The sequence below is a fragment of the Mauremys mutica genome, chromosome 2, assembly GCF_020497125.1.
Source record: "Mauremys mutica isolate MM-2020 ecotype Southern chromosome 2, ASM2049712v1, whole genome shotgun sequence".
Classification (NCBI taxonomy): Eukaryota; Metazoa; Chordata; order Testudines; family Geoemydidae; genus Mauremys; species Mauremys mutica.
Genome location: NC_059073.1, coordinates 82,603,448 through 82,625,730, shown reverse-complemented (window position 1 = coordinate 82,625,730; position 22,283 = coordinate 82,603,448). Strand labels below are relative to the sequence as shown.

The 22,283-nt window shown below is 39.9% G+C and overlaps 1 protein-coding gene across 7 annotated transcripts in view; it reads right to left on the bottom strand.

The window, feature by feature from the left end:
- ZNF521 (zinc finger protein 521) overlaps positions 1 to 22,283 on the bottom strand; it is a 266,677-nt gene that overhangs the window by 150,081 nt on the left and 94,313 nt on the right. For all 7 annotated transcript variants that reach the window (XM_045005464.1, XM_045005461.1, XM_045005462.1 and 4 more), the window contains one exon: positions 2,264 to 5,616. In XM_045005464.1, coding sequence (XP_044861399.1) covers positions 2,264 to 5,616 — 3,353 coding nt within the window. The remainder of the gene's footprint in view (positions 1 to 2,263; positions 5,617 to 22,283) is intronic.

Genomic DNA, 22,283 nt, shown 5'->3' with positions numbered 1-22,283 from the left:
AAAAATTAGCTACTGGCATGTTAAGTAGATACATTTTCTATGGGACACTGTCACCTTACAAATCATATTCAAAACAACAAATGTCCTTATCTATTATAACAACAACACTTTCAATTACTAACAGTTTTAGAAATACAATTTACTATTTTTTGGACTTTGATTTTCTCTCTGTCTATTAAAGTGAGTTTTGCTTTTGTTTATGATCACAGAATCTAAGTCGCTGCAGTTTGACAAGAATTTAAATTTAATTTTTTTAAAAAACAAGACATTCTTTTTATCAGCCTTTAGCTTTGTGAAGCTTGTGGATGATCTCTAAAAGTATTGACACTCTATAAGGGACTTGACTTAATAACCTTCTCAAGGTTATCATGTCTGCCATGAGCAAAAAATCTGAGGGCCCAAAGGTCACTTACCTAGAGGCTACAACTGCAATAATTGAAAACATAGTTTACAAACAGTGGATGGGGAGCTGATTGGCAATTTTAGGGCATATGAATGATGAATGGAAGGGCTGAAGAATGACTTAAAGATGTGTTATTTAAGAATTATCAGTCTGAAAAAAACATTTCATATGAAAATCCAGAGGCAGTACATCTATTGAGAGTGGGAATTCTTTGAAACTATGTGGATTTTTGACTTCCCCAAACTGTTAAAGTGGTTGGTTTTATCAATGGAAAGCAGAGAGGCCAATCAGGTTACAGGGTACAGGAACTCTGATTATGAAATTCTCCAAGCTTATGAAGTGCAATAAAATGTAGATGTAGAACCAATTCGTTAAAAAGTATAATAGCTTTTGAGAGTGCCACGGAAATAACCAACCACCTGGGAATATGTCTTAATGTACATGGTTTGGAGTGTGCTTGGGGAAACCAGGATAGGGTTTCAATGTGCCTGAGGAGCTAGGAACCTTTACAAGCCTCAGGAAATCGCAAGTAATATTGGAGAAGAGTGAAATGAAACTAAGATGACTTTTAAAAGAAATAAGGCAAGTCAGCCTATGATTCCTAGTCAACATACCATAGTATCATCTCCCTACTCTTGCCAAAAACTTGTACTGCAGCCAGTGAAAGATGTTATTTTTTTTCTTTTGCATTCCTCTGTGAACAGAGCCTTATTATTCAGTGTTCCGATTACATGCTATTCTAAGGTATTTGTTTATCCTAGCAGATGGCATCACAAATATGGGGTAGTGGGAGAACAATCATTTGGGCCCATTCTCCCCACCCATGCTACATCAATGTGCATCCCAGAGCAAAGCTTAGCAAGACTTTGGGTACAAGCTATTTTTGGAACACAGAGAGCGAGACAAAGAGAGAGTGAGTGTGTCTCTGTGTGTGTGTGTCTCTCTGTGTGTGTATTGAGCTATTAGGTTTCCTGTATGCAAGAACTCATCTCCAAAATGCTAATTAGCACATTTTATTCACTGACCATATTAAGGCAAAAAAGACTCTCCCTTCACCTCCCACATGGTTCAGTTGTGACATTTCCTTCCATCCTTAATACCATCCCCACATTATTTCTTAGGCTAACATAAACAGGTGAGAGCAGAGGAAATCTTTAAAAAATCTGGGACGATCATTTATGTGTAATTTTACTTTTTAAGTTGTTCTGTATAGATAAAGTTTAAATCCTCAGGTACCTGGTGCATTGGTAACATTGTGCTATCTAAAATATTGTTAATAAAAAGAAAATTAAAAATGGAACTGCCATAGAAAGCCCATTTCACCATTTACCCTAGGTAGGAGATAAATTGCTGAGTTTTATTTTATTCAAAGTACGGTAAAGACAGGGAAAATTAACGTCTGAAACATAATTTACAAAAATAACCCCCCAATTTGTTGTTGACAAATTTTTTTTGAACGTTCATCTTTTTTGCCAGCATATTGGCTTGATGTATTTTATTTCTGTGACATTAATACTCTTTGCCATAAGCGCAAGTCATACCAAGGGATTCCGACTTGCAACAAAGCTAAGTTAAGATTCCAGATCTCAGTTGTGCTGGCATGAAGACTGGTCTCAGTAATACAGAAGACAATATCCTAGGGAGACTGGAATTAGTCCTATTCTGCACCAATCAAGCCAAAACACAAGGCATATCAAAAAGCAAGTAATTGCTAGCTAACGGCTATGGGAGGAACTATACCATGGTTCAATCTAAGCAGTTCCTGGCAAGTAACAATAAGGCTTGAGAAAACTGCAGTGTAAAATGGGGGAGTTTTATCAAAAAGGTGAAAAGCAGCAACAGCAAAAGAAAAAGGTTTACCTCATCAGATTGAGAAGGGCTGATTCTGGGCATTGGAGATACTTGTGGTGTTTTCAGCTGTGTACTGTTGCTGTCTGGAACAAGCTCTCTGTGGATTGACTGGATATGATTCTGGAGTTCACTTTCGGATTCAAATTTAACATTGCAACTAGAACAGCGAGTCTTCAGTCCCCCTGCCTTGTTTTTGTTCTCAATGGAACTCAAGTTCTCATTTTGACCCAAGCCTTGTCTGTTACTGCTTGAAGGGATGTTGACACTTGGACTACCACTTTTACTGAGATTAACACAGACAGCGCACAGACCATATGGCAGACCATTGATGTCAAGTTTCACTAAATCCTGTTTTGAGCGGAATTCCTTCAGGCAAGAAGCACATTTGTACAGTTTCTGAAGATGCTGTGCACGCCCTGTGGACTGCACTGCAGAGCCATTTCCTGTTTTTTGCATGTGAAATGTCCCATGGATTTTCAGTTCCAAGGTAGAGGTCACTGTTTGCATGCATACCACACAGCGGAATCCTGTTAAGGAATTTCTCAAATCAGGGTGCATTTGGCAATGCTCTAAAAAATCCTCCTCACTCTGTAGAGGCATTTTGCAAATTCTGCAGTTTCCAGTGTCCAGGCTCTTACTATGCGTGACTTTATGTTCAGTAAGAGTCAGAAGAGATGGAAACCGCTCACCACAAATTGGGCACATATAATGTTTCACTGGTCCCAAGTGTGTCTGCATATGTTCACGGAGCCCATTTTCAGAGAAGAATGTTCGAGAACACACATTACACTTGTAATTCCCTTTAATCAGCTCTGCCTTCTTCTTAACTATAGCACTTTCTCCAGGTCGGATGTTGTGGTCTCGAAGCTGATGATTCTGCAGGAGTGTTTCCATTGTATATGCTGCTCCACAAATGTCACAACCGTACATGGGCTCAGATGTATCAACGTCTTCTTCACTGCCATCATGGCTATTATGTGACTCCTGGCTATTTGTCAACAAGGTCTGAAGCTCCACTTCTTCTTTCTGAACTTGCTCCGATGCGCCATTTGTGCCACAGTTTGGAGTTTTAGTTTCAAAAACACAATGTTTTTCCCTCAAGTGTTTCTCTAGCAATATAATAGCATGAAAAGCTTTGCTGCAGAATTTGCAGTTGTATTTTTTGCTATGTGTAGTAATGTGGCACTGAAGCTCCACCTCTGTACCGAACGACTCGCCACAGAAAATGCACTTGTGCACTTTCCCCTGGTTCTCCAGGTGATTGTGTTTAACATGAAGCTGTAGGTCAGTTTCATTACGGAAGTCCCAGTTACAAGATGTGCACCTGTATACCTTCTTTTCATTGCTGTGCTTCACAGCCAGGTGTAGTTGAATGGAGACTTTGGAGTCAAAAACCTCTTGACACAAGGTGCAGCGGAAGAATACAAATGTATGCATGTCAAGCAGGTGTTTTTGCAAGTCATCCACTGAAGTGAACTGCTTGTCACAGCTTTCACAGATATAGTATGTAGAGGTTATCATGAAATGAATTGTAACATGCTTCAGCAGTGACTCTTGGTTTGGAAACTCCTTGTTGCACTGAGGGCAGGTCAGTTTTGGCAGGACAGTGTCAAGGTGGGTTTTTAAGTGAGTCTGAAAACCATCGAGAGATGTATACTTAGCACCACATTGATTACAGACATATTCACCTGCAGGACGTGGAGGAGCGCCACCTACAGCTTGCATCATCTTTAAAGAAGTTTGCTCTATAGTTACAGGAGATAAGGGGCTCAAGGCTCTAGATTTCTTTCCATTGTGGATGTAATTCAATGCCAAAGGAATGTTCTTATGGTTCTCCTTGATATGCTTGTTCAATTTAAGGACACTGTTAAATATTGGAGAATTAGTACAGTAGGAACAGGAATATACTTCTACAACTGGATCTTTTGGGGTTCCAAGTACAGGGGAACCAAAACGGGAACTGCTAAGATCACAATGGACTTGTCTAATATGCTCTTCCAAAGAAGAATCAGTAAGAAATCCCATGTAGCAATGGGGACAAAAGAATGCATTACTGTCTTTAGCAGCAGGGTTTGCAAACCCATGAGAACATCGGATATGTTCCTGAAGAGTGTTGAGGTCATTAAATACTTCAGAGCAGAAGTTGCACTGGTAGACCATGGCAGGCATGGTAGAAACAATCAGTGCTGGGTCTGGAGCTTCATGGACTTGCTTAAGATGTTCATTCAGATTATAAAGTGAAGGTAACACCTCCAAACAATACTGACAGATATGCGCTTGTTCAGGTTTATCTAAATGCATAGTTTTCAGGTGTATCTGCAGAACTGCAAGGCTTGAAAATAACTGTTTGTTGCAATAAATGCAGCTATAGGTAACTTTTGCTTGCTTATTTGAAGGACCAGTGATATCTGGTACTTGTTGGGCTGCCCGCTTTCTTCCACGACCCTTTGTTATTGGCGGAGCTGTTTCTACCATTGTTGAACTGTCCACCGAGAGGTTTGAATCTGGAGTGGTGCTGGATACTGAGGTGTAGCCAACAGTTACCAAAGAAGGGCTGTTGCTATGATTGCATGATTCGGGTTGCTGGTGACTATCCATGTGGCTGTACAGTTCTTCCACGGTATGGAAGTTCTCTGAGCAAATGCTGCATGAATTCTTCTTTTCACCATTATGAGCCTGCTCCATGTGATTTACAAGAGAACTTTCCTCTACAAAGAGTTCATGGCAATAAACACATTGAAGAGCAGCCCTGTCTTCATTAGGGGAACACTCAGGGTGGCATTCTGCTATGTGTTTCTGAAGATCTTCAGGGAAATCAAAGCCTTCTTCACACTGACTGCATTTCTGAGTGTCTTTCATTTTCCACTCCTCCATCCTGGAGGCAGACTGAGAACCATCCTTGTTTCTCTCATGAACCTGCATGTGACCATGCAGTGAACTAGACGAAAGGAATCCACGTCTACAAATGGCACATTTATATGGCTTGTTGGATGTATGAGTCTTTAAGTGAATTTTAAGGTGATCACTCCTTGAAAATGCTGCATCACATTCACTGCAGTGATACTTCTTGTCTCCCGTGTGAAGTTTTATATGGCGATCTCTGCTCCGCTTATGTTTAAAGAGGCGACTACAATATGTGCATTTGAAAGGGAGCTTGTCGCTGTGACTTTGCTCGTGATGCTTTAAGTAGCTGAGCCGACTGAACGACTTGTCACAGAACTGGCATGGATAAGGCAATCCTGGGCCACCCTCTTCCTCACCAAAATCACAACCTTCTCCATGGCTTGGTGAAGTCTGGTCTTTGCTGGAAGGCGATGAAGCTGGCCATGAGCAAGTGGGGTCATCCTCAATATCCACACCATCTGGAATGAGAAAAAAAAAGTGCACATATGCTTATTCCCCTGGGGTTCAAAGAATACACTAAGTGTGTATAAACATGCAAATGGCTGAAACAAATATGCAATGTACTAAACTTGGAACGAGATACTTTTCAGCTCCAACAGCTTTTATCCCACATTTATTTTTATCAAACTGTAAAATATGAAAAGTTATTAAATACTTCTGTGCCCATATTACCCTTTTATTGCTTTTTTATCATCCTCTCTTAGTTGCAGGATATATATTATACATTGACAACTTTATTAAAATGCAGATTTTAATATATTTAATGTTTCTTTTGTATCCATTGTAAAATGATTTGCATATTATGTGAGCATCTGAAGAGTCAATGAAAGGAGGAAATATTACAGAAATTATTTAAAATTAATGCAGTCAACCCACATGCCTAGTATTTAATAAAAATTCCCTGTGCTTTTCCTCTATTTTTCCCCCTTAAAGTTGGTTCTGAAAACAGAAATTTTTAAGGGTTATTATTGATATAGACATTGGTGCTGTCAACAAAATAATATTTAAAAAATTACAAGGAAGGAAGGAAATGGACAAAAACCATAATAAAAATGATGTCTTCTCTAAAAAAAAATGCAGCCATGATCTCTTCAATAACTATCATTGGTAACCTCAAACCAGCAAATGGATTATTAAATGTTCAAAACAAACTAACAAATATTATTATACTAAGTCAGCTGGGATCAAGGAAAATGAGAAAGTTTCACAAGAGCCAGTTCCCAACAGTGTATTTTGTTTCTAAAGTTCAAGAGGTTGCCCACCATTTCTTCCTTTTTGCAAAAATCTCAGCCAGCAAAACTTCCTTAGTTAAACAGAACCAGTACTTTTAGGTGATCATAGACAAAGCAACTTGTGAAAAACTGGAAACAGGAAAAAATGATACATGGTTATGGTAAAAACTGAAAGATTTATGAGTAACAAAGAAACGACAAACAAAACACAAGCCAGCTATTAAACTAAACTAGTTATCTATGATATTACTTCACTTCTGGACCAGATGAGTTTTAACTAAGTGTTTAGCAGGTGCTAGCTGGGATTTTTGCAGCCTTCCTTTTAAACAAACAAATACTGTGGTTTAATGATGGCATTTCTCTTAGTATAAAAACTTCTTAAAAAAATGCAAAATGCCCGGCAGTCCCATCTAAAACAAATAATTCTTTATTCCCTTCCAGGGGCAACATCGTTGTCTTATTTCCTTTTAAAAACAAAGTTGATTAAGATAATACTATAGAAAATGACTGAATAAACACAGGGGGAAGGTATTTTTCTTAAGATATTTTTCAACAAATGCTAAGTTTCTTAACATTTATAGCCCTCTAACAAAGAAACTTATCATATTAACATGAAAGTTAGAGTTGGCTTATATCATGTAAACAAATTCCAAGCCTGCTTTCTTTAAGGTAACAAGATTTTACTAGATTATCAGCCTCCTGCTTATCCACAGGAAACAGATGAGGATTCATTCCTTTCCTGCCTCTAGAAACTGATGACAATGCCATCTCACTATCAATGCCAGATGGCAACCATCTAACTCTGAGAAAACAACCAAACACCAATCCTGGAACCCTGCCCATTCCAACAATGCTTTTCAATATAAGTTGAAAACTGCATTTTGTATCCTCTTGTTTATTACTTTGAAAGAGAGGTTTTAATTACCTACACATTACAAACACGCACACACACAATATCCAGTTGGCCTATGGAAAAGACATTTAAACAAATAAGTAGGGCTGTCGATTAATCACAGTTAACTTACGCAATTAACTCAAAAAATGAATCACGATTAAAACAACTAATCGTGATTAATTGCAGTTTTAATCGCACTATTAAATAATAGAATACCAATTAAAATGTATTGAAAATGAAATTTTTGGATGTTTTTTTACATTTTCAAATACATTGATTTCTATTACAATACAGAATGCAAAGTATACTGTGCTCACCTTATATTATTATTTTTATTACAAATATTTGCACTATAAAATGATAAACAAAAGAAATAGTATTTTGCAATTCACCTCAGACAAGTATTGTAGTGCAATCTTTATCGTGAAAGTGCAATTTACAAATGTAGATTTTGTTTGTTACATAACTGCACTCAAAAACAAAACAATGTAAAACTTTAGAGCCAACAAGTCCATAAAGTCTTACTTCTTGTTCAGCCAATCGCTCAAACAAGTTTGGTTACATCTGCCCGCTTCTTGTTTACAATGTCACCTGAAAGCGAGTTCAGGCATTCACATAGCACTGTTGTAGCCGGCATCATGAGATATTTACATGTAGGGATGCCAACTCTGATTGAAGCTATTCCGGGAGATTTTTTTTCCCAACATAACATAATGTCATTTTCTTAAAATATCCTATTAAAATCCCCTAGATTGCTTTCAATAGTCACTAGGAGTTCAATAATCACTAGGAGATCGTGTGCTGAGTCATCATACGAGACTACTATAACATGAAATATATGGCAGAATGCCAGTAAAACAGAGGAGGAGACATACAATTCTCCCCCAAGGAGTTCAGTCACAAATTTAATAACACATTATTTTTTTAATGAGTGTCATCAGCATGGAAGCATGTCCTCTGGATTGCTGGCCGAATCATGAAGGGGTGTACGAATGTTTAGCATATCTGGCTCGTCAATACCTTGCAATGCCAGTTACAAAAGTGCCATGCGAATGCCAGTTCTCTCTTTCAGGTGACATTTTAAACAAGAAGCAGGCAGCATTATCTCCTGCAAATGCAAACAAATTTGTTTATCTGAGTGATTAGCTGAACAAGAAGTAGGACTGAGTAGACTTGTAGGCTCTAAAGTTTTACATTGTTTTATTTTTTAATGCAGTTATTTTTTGTACATAATTCTACATTTGTAAGTTCAACTTTCATGACAAAGAGATTGCACTATAGTATTTGTGTTAGATGAATTGAAACATACTATTTCTTTTGGGGTTTTTTACAGTGCAAATATTTGTAATAAAAATAAATCTAAAGTGAGCACTGTACAATTTGTGTTCTGTGTTGAAATTGAAATCAATACATTTTAAAATATAGAAAACATCCAAAACATTTAAATAAATGGTATTCTATTATTGTTTAACAGAGTGATTAATCGCTTGACAGCCCTAACAAACAAACAAACCTACCATCTTGTTGAACTGATGACAAAGGTGTTCTTTCAAAACATCACTCCTTCCAGGTACTAACAACCTATCATCTACTAAAACATTTAACAAAAAGTTTTTCATTGTGCAGGATGGATACTAAATCATTACTAGACAGTTGGGGTTTTTTAATTGTCCCATTAATGGCTGTTTCATTCACACAAGGCTTTTGGTGAAAATCTACATTCTTCACTTTTGAATTGCTGGTTTTGGCTTAAAAACTATAGCAGGTAGCAAAACAGGACCAAAAAAAATCAATTTTTAATCTCCCCCCACACATTTACACATTTTTGTCACAATTTTATTTTGGGTGAAATTTTCCAGGAAGCTTTATTAAAAAAAAATAAACACACACACACAAACCCTTTGTCCTTTAAAAATCAAATAAATTTCTGACAGATGAACCACTACACTGCTGGCAGATCAACAGGAATTTATGTCATGCAACTGAGCAAAGAAAAATCGTCTGCAACTGCCTAGGCTACATATTTTGTAACCAAATTTAGAATTAAATTGTATATCCTACCCAGGCATGATATATTATCATATAAATGTTTGGAGAAATATACAATAAGTGTTATAAATAGTGCACTATCACTGGCACCGTACTAAATCACTTTCTTTCTGTGGCCACTGTCTGCCTGTTTTTACCTATTACATAACCGTTCTCTTTAGCTTGTAAATCTCAAATGGATGTCAAGCAGGCTGCAGGGTCAAAAATGTGTAAATGTGTGTGGGGAGCAAATGTGTAAATGTGTGTGGGGAGCAAATGGTGGTCTCCTCCTTCCCCCACCTCCAAGTCCCTTTGTTTGGAGAACGCTCCTTTAGCTTTTATACAAGGTAAAAAAAGTGGAATGGGAATGGGGTTAATAAAAGGACAAAAGCCTTTCCTTTGCAGTGTTTTTATGAATCAAGTCCAAAATGATTCAGTGCAATAACCCTCAGCATAAAAAAAGAAATCTCATTTAAAAAAAATTAAGACTTGCAAAGACTAACTTCGGCAATTATATTTTAAAATTGGAAATCTACTTCTTCAGTGTGATAAAAGGAGCTATTTGCCTACCAACACATGGGGAATCCCCCCACATAACATCAGTGTAAGGCTCCTGATTACAAATTCTGCACACACTCCTCTCTACACCACTTAAATGCTGCAGTGTGGCTGCATGAAAAGGACCACAAGGAGTCCAACCACGAAGGGATGAGGTAGAGACTTCTGCATGTGCTTTTCACCATAAGGGGAGACTCTGTGCCAGCCTTTAACAGGCCAACACAGTTGAGTTACGTCTACACTGCACGTCTTTTGATAACGTGGAGTGTACACATATGCGTAGCCCCCCAACACGGGCATAAATAGCAGGGTATCCAGTGAGGCATGCTTAGGCGAGTAAAGATACACCTGAAGGGTGTAGGTATGTATGTGAATACATACACTACACCGCTCTCTGCTCGCCCAAGCTGGGCCACTGTGTCTACACTCCCAGAAACGACTCCGACAGCAGGGAAAGATGCAGGCAGCTTTCCCTGCCACAACAAAAGATGCTGGCAGGGGGAGATGCTGAAGTCTTTCCCACTGCTTTTCTGCTGCCAGTGTCTTTCATTGACACACGTAGCTCCACAGCTCAGCGTGGACGCAGCCTGCTTTTCACTGCAGCAAGTAGCTCCAAGTATGCTACACATCACCATCAGCGGTGTGTAGTGGAGACGTAACCTTGGTGAGGTTTGGGGCCAGTTAAAAAAGAGTCACAGATTCCATGGCTATAACATACATAGGAAGTGAGGAAGAGCAGCAGCTCAGTGGTTAAAAAAAAAGAAGTGGATAAACCTAAAGTAAAGCTCAAATTCCCCAAATGAGAAGTGGGTGAACTCAGTTTATCCCAGTTTACCTTTGACTACACTACTGCTATTCTAACCTATGGGCTGCTACAGCAGTCTCAGAAGAGCTACTCTGAACAGACCTGCTGCCAGGCTAGTGAATTTTCCCCTCTCCAATCCCCACGGAATTCCCTACTCAAATCTGGCTGTGTGCAGAGAGGGTAAATTTCACCTACTGATAGGAGAATAGACCCCAAATCCCTTTTTGACAATCACTCTAATAGAAAATATAAGTAGTTTGTTGCTACTCTGCATATAACCACGTGCATAAATTTAGAGACATCTACACATTCAACTACATCAACATTACTACATTAATTTTAAATGTTTAACAAGCTTTTTATAAAATACTTTGAACAAAACTGTATCTTCAGATGCACATGTACAACTGCCACTGAAATCCATGGGAGATGTGCAAATTTAGGAAGGCGGAATACGACCCTAAGTATTCTATAGAGTATTTCTTGGAGTTTTAAACTATATTTTCTGTATTGACATGTATTTTTTTTCCTTCGGTGCTCACTAAGTGCTACTTACTGTAAATGCCTTTTTTGTGTTATGGCAAGTATTCTGCGTTTCAATGTGATGCACTTAACATGTCCATGTAAATTTTTAATTTTTGGAACCAGTCACTTCACACTAGCTGACTTTAAGAGAGCTCTAGCTCTCACAACTGAAAAACTTTGCTGGAAATCAGCTCCAAGGCCTAAAAGTCTATTTAAAGATGCAAGTGTGTGTGAATAGTTAGTGCAGATGTTTTTCTACAGCAACTGTACTCGCTGAGTTTCACCATTTCCATAAAGCACATTAAAACAAGTGTGTGAACACTCTGAGATGAAAGTACCAAACACTCCTGAGACTTCCAGTGGAAAGTAGAGCTGCCTGACTTTTCTCCAAGCAGACAGAAATGCCCATGATTCAGCAGCCTGAGTAAATAAAAGAGGTCCTTATTTCCGAGTTTTGCTGGCTGGCCACACTGCAGCAGTCTCTGTGCTGCTGCCAAAGGGGATGCAAAACTGGAACTACACCCAGCAGCTGAAGGACTGTCTTTGTTAGCCAGCCAGGCCCTCCTGACCATCTTCTGGCAACAAAACTGCCATATCCTGCAAGGAAGACCTCCATCTCAGGCTTGATAGTTCTCGTGTCTGCCTAATAGCACTAAACAACAGATTTTGCCTGGTCTGTGTTGGAGGAGGACAGCTGGAAACTCAGTTAGTAGCAGAGTAACACCTGTTCAGTCATATTTCTGGGGGAAAGTGCTCACTAACAGAAAAGTGAAGTAATACCAGAAGGAGTTATTCCATGGGGGCAGGAAAGCATCAGAGTACAAAGCACCTCTGTGGTGCGAGCAGCCAGCCACTCATGTGCCAGCCTCAGTAGTTGTGAAGTCTTGAAAGTGATCTTATCCCTGGTGCTGCTGACTGAACAGTGCTGCTTCAGAAAGTTAGTCTCCAGGAAAGTGCATGACATACACAAGTTTTCGCTGGAATATTCTGCAGGGCAGAAGGAGTTGCTCTGTTGTGCCTTATTTTTCTATATGATTTTAACAACCTAAGCTTTGCTACCAATGTTTCTAGAAAAAACTGCAGTGAACCTTTTAATAGAGTAAAAAGATTTTAAAAGTCCAGTTTGCCTCTGATTCACAACTGTAAGGTGTTTACAAAGATTAATACATTTTCATAATACCCATATAAAGTATTACTGGATTCTCCCCATTTTTACTGGTGGGATTACGGAAGCACAGAGAAGCTACGTGATTGTCCTCAGGTCACAAATGGAATCTGTAATTGAGATGAAATAGAACCCAGACCTTCTGACTCCCAATTCTAGGCCATAACTGTAAGAAAAATCCTTTCATTCACCTGCAGTGAGGATTCACCAAAAAGAACTAATAAAGCAGGATTGCCACACATCCAACAAGAAAGATACAATACTTCAGATGCCCAGACACTTCCCAAGCGCTGGTCTTGCTGATATATTTTTGCTACCTGGGCTAGTTGACTGTAACGGCAGACTGGTCACATAACTGTCCTTACGGGACTCAGCATGATGATGTATGTGCAAGTACTACATAGCAAGGTTTCCTTAACAGGGCTGAGATTTACAACAATGGTTACTTTTGAAGGGAATATTAAAAAATATTGACAAATCAAGTATACCTAGCACAGGACATATATACATCCTATTTTATACATATATAGATACACACACACATATATATGTTATGTAATTATATATAGGCATGTGTATGTGCATGTGTGTTATTATTTATATGTATTACCCTAGCCACAGACCAACATCCCATGGTGCTAGGTGCTGTGTCACGTGTGTCCGCACACATGCACAAACACACACCCTTGCTAATTTTCAGAATGACCCCTACAATATAAAATTCAAGTTAAAAATGGAAAGAATAAGTGTCAGCCAGGTAGATCAGTTAACTGGGAAGATCATAGACTTCTGACGTTTTAAATCTCTGCATTTTCTTGCGGTTACTTGAGTAGAGTGGGTATTATATATTGTATGGTTTACTTATAATGGCCATTTCATGTTTCAGTGCTGGGCAGATTTTATATTATTACTGCTGCTAATTGTCTACAGGGCTACCTTGAAAATGAGATAAAGAATCTTATGGGAACATGCCGGTGAAAAAAAAATGCTAAATGAAGAGGTTAGATATTACTTATATAAAACAATATTGTACAATTCATTATACGTGTATACAGTGTATACATAAGTATTATCCTCAGGTCTTCCAGTTATGTGTCAACATGATAGAAAATGTATCATAATGTGTGAGTCGTCTAAAAAGCTATTTTTATACTTTTAATAGGATCGTCAGAAAATGTTGCAGTTTAAAGTCACTTTAAACAAAATATGCATTATTTCACAATTTCCTCCATTTATTCTGACCAGAAATATAAACAGTTCTGGAAAAGCTGCAACTTTAATAATACAACCACCCTATTTTTTTCACATCAATGGTCCCACATTAAACTTACTCATTTGTCTCATAACTTATTTAACTACTTGAAAACTAATACTCTGTAATGGGTATTCAAAAGAGAAATGTGAACTTTAAAAATTATCTATAATTTACAGATGTTTTTAAAATCTATCAATATTTCAAAAGTACTCTTAGAGGACTAATTAAATGCATTAACAGTTGGGTTACTGGGGGGGAGCCACTTAAAGGGGTTCTACATTGACAGCAGCAGTTGGTGGGGTGACCCCCCCATTTTAAATATTGTGATAAGAAAAACAGATCCCAGAAACAACAGCTTAGACCTCATAAATGATCTTTTTTGTAAAATGCCTTTATTGCCCAGGTAAGTCGCTAACATTCCTGTACTGCTCTCCTAAGCTAACCCAAGTCTCCAGGTCATTATGCCTTCTTCATAAGACACATTACTATTACGTATGTGAAAAGGAACATAAACGTTTTTCCTTGCTTGTTACTTAAGGTTCATTTGAACAGATGGAGCTCAGTGAATTCCATCTTCTACAGCCAAATTAAAGAGAAAACAGTGCATTCTTAAGCAGTTTACTTTTAACCTCGATAAAAGCTGATGTGCAACTAGCTAGAGACCACAGTCACCATCCAATTTATTTAAGGAAACCAAGCCTTTGTGTTTTTGAAGGCAAGGCAGCGGGGTGGGAGGCGGAGGGTAGGATGGGGTGGAAGACATTTTCAATTGTTGGGGTAGAATCACTCTTCAGTGCTTCCCCAACACATAACTAATGATAGGCCCTGCACTCAGAGCTTATTAAGCCACATTCCATAACTGAGAATCCCATGTTACACAATTAATTTACAGGGGCTCTTTATTTCGGACTAAAAAGTACTAAGTCAATCAACTAACACATTTGTCTACAGTTTAAACATAACAAAAAAAAAGTTTAAAACTTCATTTCTTCCACTCTGTTTTTATTTCTTTTTCTGTTGTTGTCTGTGTTTGTACAATATGAGTCAGAGACCACCAGCACAACTCCACTGAAACTAGGGTCAGAAAAAGTCATCCCCATAACAATTATGTCAAGGATTAAGATATTGGGCGGTGAGAAAACCCCACTCCACACACATTTTAATATATTAATTTTCTCTTAGAAATCTTTATATAAAATTTAACACCAAGTGTTAAAACAAACCAAATGATGAACGACATTTTCCATGCAGAATTGCAGCAGGAAGATAATCTTTATGGTTTGTTACTAGTAGTAGTGTTGACACTGTTTCTTAAGGACAACTATGAATGACTGAGAGAAAATGGGTCAGATTCTTTATTAGACTTGAGTGATTTCACAGGTTTTCTGCTTTTGTTGAGCCTCACTATCTCTAGTTACCACTGTGACTGGGAGTGGAAACTCTACAAAAAGAACAGGAGTACTTGTGGCACCTTAGAGACTAACAAATTTATTTGAGCATAAGCTTTCATGGGCTACAGCCCACTTCATCAGATGCCTTGATTCTCCTTTGCAATGCAGCCCTTTGTCACTGATTCAACTGCAAAAGGGTGCTTAAAGGCAGCAAAACCAGCCCCAACATAAGAGGAATTCACCAACAACACAGAATCAGTTGAATGCACTTATGCTGCCACCTTTGCAGCTGACAGCATATGAAGCACATCCAGGGCAAGAGGAGATGTAGCCAGAACACATTCTCTATCACGTAATGGCTCTCAGATGGCTGCTACAGGCTGGCAAAATGGGTCTGCTCTAAGCAATGTGGGGAGGCCACCCAGGTACAAAAGTGGGTTGAGCCCATCTTTGTTCACCTCTTCTCTCCTGGCCAAGCACAAAGAAACGGAAGAAAAGAACATCTGGTCTTGCATGTTTGTACTCAGGGAGTTTTCTTCCCATTCTCCAGTCAGAGCTTGGGGCGGGGGGGAGGAAGAGGGAGAAGGGAGCAGGGTTTGCTCCTTTTCTTCACCTGAAATGTGCAGAACTTGGAGATTCTGCTGGAGACCAGAGTTATCTGCACAGCCTTCCACCTGCCCTACAAGCCTCCATGGTCACACACGCATTCTCCCAACCACCAGGGAGCCGACACAAGAGATGGAGTCCCTGATAAAGTTTCAGGGAAAACACCTTGGTAGAAAACCAAGCACAAGCTTGCCTTCTCCTCTGGACATTTCCCTTCTTTTAGTTTAGTCCTCATGTTCAATCTTTAAGCTATGCGTTATCTAGTCCTTTGTATGATAGGATGCATGGTGGTGAACAGGTGTGTGGACAAAGGGATGGGTATGGGCAGGAAGAACAAACTGATGGGAAAGGTGAGAAAAGAGGGTAAGGTATTGAGAGCTAGATACATTTGGATGTGGGGGAAGCGAGTCGGGCAAAATATAGGGGAGGAGATAAAAAACAATACAAGGAAAAGACAAAGGGATAAGAGAGGAAGAGAAACAGTAAACTGGAAAAGACATACTGTGATCTCTTAAAGGAGAAAAGAAAGGGTAGTAGGGTGACCAGATGTCCCCATTTTATAAGGACAGTCTGGTATTCGGGGCTTTTTCCTATATAGGCTCCTATTACCCCCCCCCCCAACCCCCACCCCCTGTCTCGATTTTTCACCTTACTTGCTATCTGGTCACCCTAACAAATAGTGATAATAAAGCAAAAGCAGTGTGGTAAGTTACATTGTTTGACAGTATGATAGACTCAAACACAGTAAACAAACAATACACAACTGCTTATTCCTTTAAATGGCAGGGATGGGTGGCACTTTTCATCCAAGTTAGCAGTCCTTATCCACACTGGGGGGTTTTACCCCAGCACAGCTGCACTGGTGCTAACTCTTAGCGTAGACATGCTGAACTAGTGTACAAAGTGACTTGTCCTGGCGAAACTTAGTCCGGTTTGAAACCAGTGTAAGCTGCATCAGTACAAGTCACTTCAATTTTTACACTAGTGCAGTGCATTGACAGCAAGGTAGTAGGTGTCAAGTACATTTTCTAGCAGCAGCTACAGACAGTGCAAGATAAAACCATCCATGCACCTTTTTTTTCAGGTCACTGAAATGTGAGGTATGGTGGGAAGGGGCTCACATTCATGTCTGGGAGACAAAGAACAGGGAAAAGGAGGGCCAAGCTGGATCCACTGCTCTTTTCTCTGGAGGGGAGGAGGAAGTAAAGGGCCTGACTGGAGTCTGTAGGTGAAGAACCATGCGGATGAGAGCATGTGTTGATGGGTGAAGGGCAAGTGCAAGTGGGGACAAGAGTGGTGTGACATCTCCAATCCAACTACTGGCCAGACCTAACTCTTCTTAGCCATTGTAAATGAGATCTGACTCAGCAGCCTGACGTGGATGCAAGATCAAAAACTGATAAGAACAAAAATTAACACTGTCTTATGTAAATACAAGGAAATCATATCAGCTATGCTCACAGGTTCCAGAACACTGAAGCGCACATAGGTAAAGTAGTAAGGGATGCAGTGTCAGTTGAACTTCTTACATTTAAAAAATGTAAAGTTAATTAAGATCTTTAAAGGTACTTTTATAAAAGTTTGTTTGGGTGGTTTAATTTAATTCTAAATAGGAAGGAGAGATTCTTTTAAAAAGGCAACATTTTTCTTCTCTAACATTTAGTTCCATTCAGGAAAGCCTGCTGAAACTCATGATTAACTGTCTGAAATAGAATCCTGTCCAGAAATTTCGGTATCTTTGCTTTGTTAAAAGCCTGTAAGTAAAACAACCCTTTGCAGCTTCCTCAGTTTAGAATGGAAGCATGGTGTGAAATACAGTAAATTAAGCCTTCGTCTGTCAGGGCTGGAAAGAAGAGTTGAGCAGAATAGTTGCTGGATTTGAAATGATTTTTTTTATTGGCTTCATTTACATCCTGTCTAAGGTCTTCCGAACAGCTCAAGGTGTCTTATCTCTGGCTACCAGGGGGTATTTTGCAGTCAAAGCAGTTAACGTACTTTCTCTCTCTCTTTCTTTTTTAAGGCCATCTTATCTTATCAGAAAGATCTCTTCAGGCTGAGGAGAACCCACACTTATCAGAAGCTGTACAGTATATTGACAGCTCAGTGCTGCTAGAGACAAATGAAAGCTTAGGGTAGAGAAAGATCAGTTAACCTGTTCCATTCTCAGTTTAGACTAATCTTTGGTTTGTCTAACTTCAGGAAATGTTGTATGTCTTTTCTCTATTTACTTGGATACAGAGGCACATGATCACATCATCATCCGTCACTAAATCTGGTGCAGAGGAACAGCATACAGGCAGGCATTGTAATAATCCCCAAGGTAGTTTGCCTGTTGACTCCTAAGTGTGAGCAATGTGTAGCTGACCTCTGTGACTCCTCCCCTACATGACCCTATGTGGGGGGATTCCTTTGGAAGAATCTGAGCAGAGCAGCAGATCGCACAGCAAAAGAGAAAACTTTTCTGGCATGCTACAGACACTCAAGGGTAGTAAACTGGACTACCAGGGCACAGTAAGACAAACACAAAGCGTCAGTGAATGAAACTGACCATCTGACTTATGTAAACTGATGCAGTAAAATAACCTCCCTGAAAGAGAATCTGAAGACCATCCAGCAAGTCTGTCCTGGGACTGGAAAATCTGGAAAGGAAGCAGTTTATTTAGGTTTGCCCTCCATAACCTGCTCTGGTGACTAAACAGCATGACATAACTCAGAGGTGGGCAAACTATAGCCCGCGGGCCACATCCGGCCCGCGGGACCATCCTGCCTGGCCCCTGAGCTCCTCACTGGGGAGGCTTGCCCCCGGCTCCTCCCCCTCTCTCCTCCCCTCACCCCCCCCAGCCATGCCACCATGCGGGCAGTGGGGCTGCGCACTCCTGCCACTTTGAGTGGCATGGTGAAGGGGGCGGCGGCAGCACGCGCAGAGCGGTGACAGGATGGAGTAGGGGATCCCGGGGGGGGGCAGTCAGGGACAGGGAGTGGTTGGATGGGGCAGAGGTTCTGGGGCGGTCCAGGGTCAGGGAACAGAGGGGTTGGATAGGGTATGGGAGTCCCAGGTGGCCTGTTGGGGGGGGAGGGGCAGTTTGGGGCAGGGGGGTCCTGGGAGGGTGTGATCAGGGGACAAGAAGCAGGGTGGGGTTGGATGGGTCAGGTGTTCTGAGGGGGGCAGTCAGGGGGCGGGAAGTGGAAGGCGTTGGATAGGGGGCAGGGCCAGGCTGTTTGGGGGGCACAGCCTTCCCTACCCAGCCCTCCATACTGTTTCGCACCCCGATGTGGCCCTCAGACCAAAAGGTTTGCCCACGCCTGACATAACTAGTCAATTATAGCACCCAGCTGTAACTTAACCATTTAACTAGTATCAAAGAAAAGAAAAATCTAGAACTCAGCCCTCTTGCTTGCCCCTGAAATGACAGCCATAGTGATAAAAATGGAAAGATTTCTGTAACATTTAATGTCAAATACAGTGAACCAGATCTAAAAAGCAGTTCAGACTGCTGATACTGATTGTACGGATCATTCACCATAATCTCAAGTGAAAAAGCAATAAGTGAACAGTTATTAAACATTTATTTGTGTGTTTAATACTTTGTTTTTATTTTTCCCTTTCCCCTTTGTATCTCAACACCCCTTGGGCACTTTTATTTTAGTGAGAACCCAAGACTTTCCCTGCAGAGAAGGTTCTCTATTAATTGTCCATTATATTGGTGTGTCAGCACAAAGGAGAAGAGAAGGAATCCTCTTTCCAACTGGTTTCACCTCTCTCTCCTGAGAGCGATGCCCTTGTCAGGGCATTAAAGACATGAAAACCTGCCACTTATCAGAACTGTATTTGAATCGAACTACTGTCCTTGAAAATAGTAGACACCAGATACCATCAAAATGAACCACAGTGGCAGCTCAAGTTCCACTGTGGTTTAGACAATCTTTTAAAAAAAGCTTATATGTAATTTGTGATTACATGTGATTAACAGCAATATAATTATAGCTGTAGGTCCAGAATAATGAAAGTGTGTTCCCTTACATTAAAAGAAAAATGCAATAATGAAATAGAAAGTTCAGCAGGTAGACACTTTGCTGAGTGGCTGAAACTGTAAAGTTTCTAAATGTTATATTAAAGTTTTATTACAGTGTACAGTATTTAAAATAGTTTTTGAGGAAGGAGGAGGAGGCAGTGTAAGGAAGGAGACACAGATATAATATTTTTAAGAAGCAGTCTGCAAGATTTTCATGCTTTAAATAAGCCTGAGGGCACATGTGAATGTAAACTCATTGCTGAAGCAAATCATAAAACTTTTTAATTACTTCACACTACCAATTCTTAACAAAACATAATTCAGGCCTATTAAAATGCCACGTTTGCCTTGCTAGCATGAAACAATATTTCAGAGAAATCTATAGAAATTCTATTAACCTGTTCAGAAGCAACCACAACCTAAGTTATGCTTATAATAGTTTAGAAAATTGAACCTGTTCATTTTGAACAATCAGTATGATTGCCTTCACCTTTTACAATTTGAACTTACCAGGAAAAAAAAAAGAAAAGAAGTTACGCCGTGCTTTTAACAAGTAAACAAGTGTACAAATTAATTCAGAGAGCAGTAATTTTGAAAATTTTCTATGTTTAATGTGCACTGCAGTTAAACTACTTTTTCTGTACAAATTAATTTACTGCATCAGTGATCGATGTTTATGTTTGGGCAATTTTATTTCTCAGTATGGTAAAATTAGACCTAATAGTTGCAACCTGTTATGTCCAATCTGTCACTGAAATTCAAATTGCCTTTTTCCTATTATTCAAGGAGCAATTTGGAGGAATTAAAGCCATCTAAAACCAGAAGACAAACAATTCTCTGTAAGGACTCAATAGCCTGTGTCATCAACCAGCTCTACAAAATAGAAATCCTTTCTAGTCAGATTTTTTTGCCATCTTTTCCTGAAATTCTAAAAGTTTCAACTCTGCTGAGTCACAAAAACAGGAATGTTCTAGGACAGCAGAGGAACACACTTCTCCAAGTGAATGAAAAAGTTACTCTCCATTTTGAACAGTGGAAATGCCATTAACTGATTACACAAAACTACTAATTAAACTCCAGTCTCTGTATCCTATAATTTTTTTTATGTTCAGAAGTTTTCAGTTATCCATCCATATATCTGCCAAAAAAAATAAAAAAATTGGTTTTGGTCTTCATCAGAGGCAAGTTAGTCTGTTGTTCTTTTCTTGTCTATGAAGCACTGCAGGATCACAGACAATTATCTATCCCTTCCAGTATTTAAGATATGTTGGTCCAGAGTCTAAATTTTGTTTACTATTCTGCACAATATTTTCCTTGCTTCAATGAAATAGCTGTGCAGTACATCCCAGATTATTCATTTAAATCAGCTGGCACAAGATGGCTTCTGGCACTGCCTTGAAGTTGCTGTTTGGGTCCTTTTAATAGCCTGACATTTTCCCCCTCTCTCCCAGTACATTAAATATGTGCTGTTTTGGTTGAATTTTAATTTTTTGTTTTTACTAACTGTACGTTTCCAATGTGGAATATAACCTCTCAGATTTCCAAGGCTCTTTGGTTTCATTTGGTTTTGTTTGGGGTTTTTTTTCCCCAAATGACTTCTTTCTTTTGATCTTTAGCCTTATTTTTGGGAGGATTCTTTTTTCTCAAGGTTGGAAAAAAGGGATGCTTTAGGCTATGTCTACACTATATGCCTTACAGAGGTGCCGCTGTAAGGTCTCCCGTGTAGCCTGTCTTTGGCCTGGTCTACACTAGGCATTTAAACCGGTTTTAGGAGCGTAAAACCGATTTAACGCCACACCCGTCCACACTAAGAGGCCCTTTATATCGGTATAAAGGGCTCTTTAAACCGGTTTCTGTACTCCTCCCTAACGAGAGGATTAGCGCTAATATCGGTATTACCATATCGGATTGGGGTTAGTGTGGCCGCAGATCGACGGTATTGGCCTCCGGGCGGTATCCCACAGTGCACCACTGACCGCTCTGGACAGCAATCTGAACTCGGATGCAGTGGCCAGGTAGACAGGAAAAGCCCCGCGAACTTTTGAATATTTCCTGTTTGCCCAGCATGGAGCTCCGATCAGCACGTGTGGTGATGCAGTTAAAAATCAAAATAAAGAAAGAGCTCCCGCATGGACGATGCGGACGTAATCGCTGTAAGGGCAGGCAAATCTGTTCTATCAGCGCTCCATTACAGAAGACGAAATTCAAAATCATTTTTAAAAAATCTCCAGACAGATGCCATAGCAGGGACTCAGCGCACTGCTGCGTGACAAGCGTAACGGAAAGCCAAAGAATCAAATGGACGCTCATGGACTGGAGGACTCAAGCTATCCCACAGTTCCTGCAGTCTCTGAAAAGCATTTGCATTCTTGGCTGAGCTCCAAATGCTTCTAGGGTCAAAAACAGTGTCCGCGGTGGGTCAGGGCATAGCTAGGCAATTTACGCACCCCCCCACCCACCCCCAGAAGTGAAAGGGAAAACAATCCTCTCTTGACTCTTTTACATGTCACCCTATCTTTACTGAATGCTGCAGATAGATGCGATGGTGCAGCACTCAACACCAACATCCTTGCTCCCCCCACGCTATGGATGGCTGATGGTACAATATGGCTGGTATCCGTCCTCATCATCAGCCTATTGGCACATGGGGCA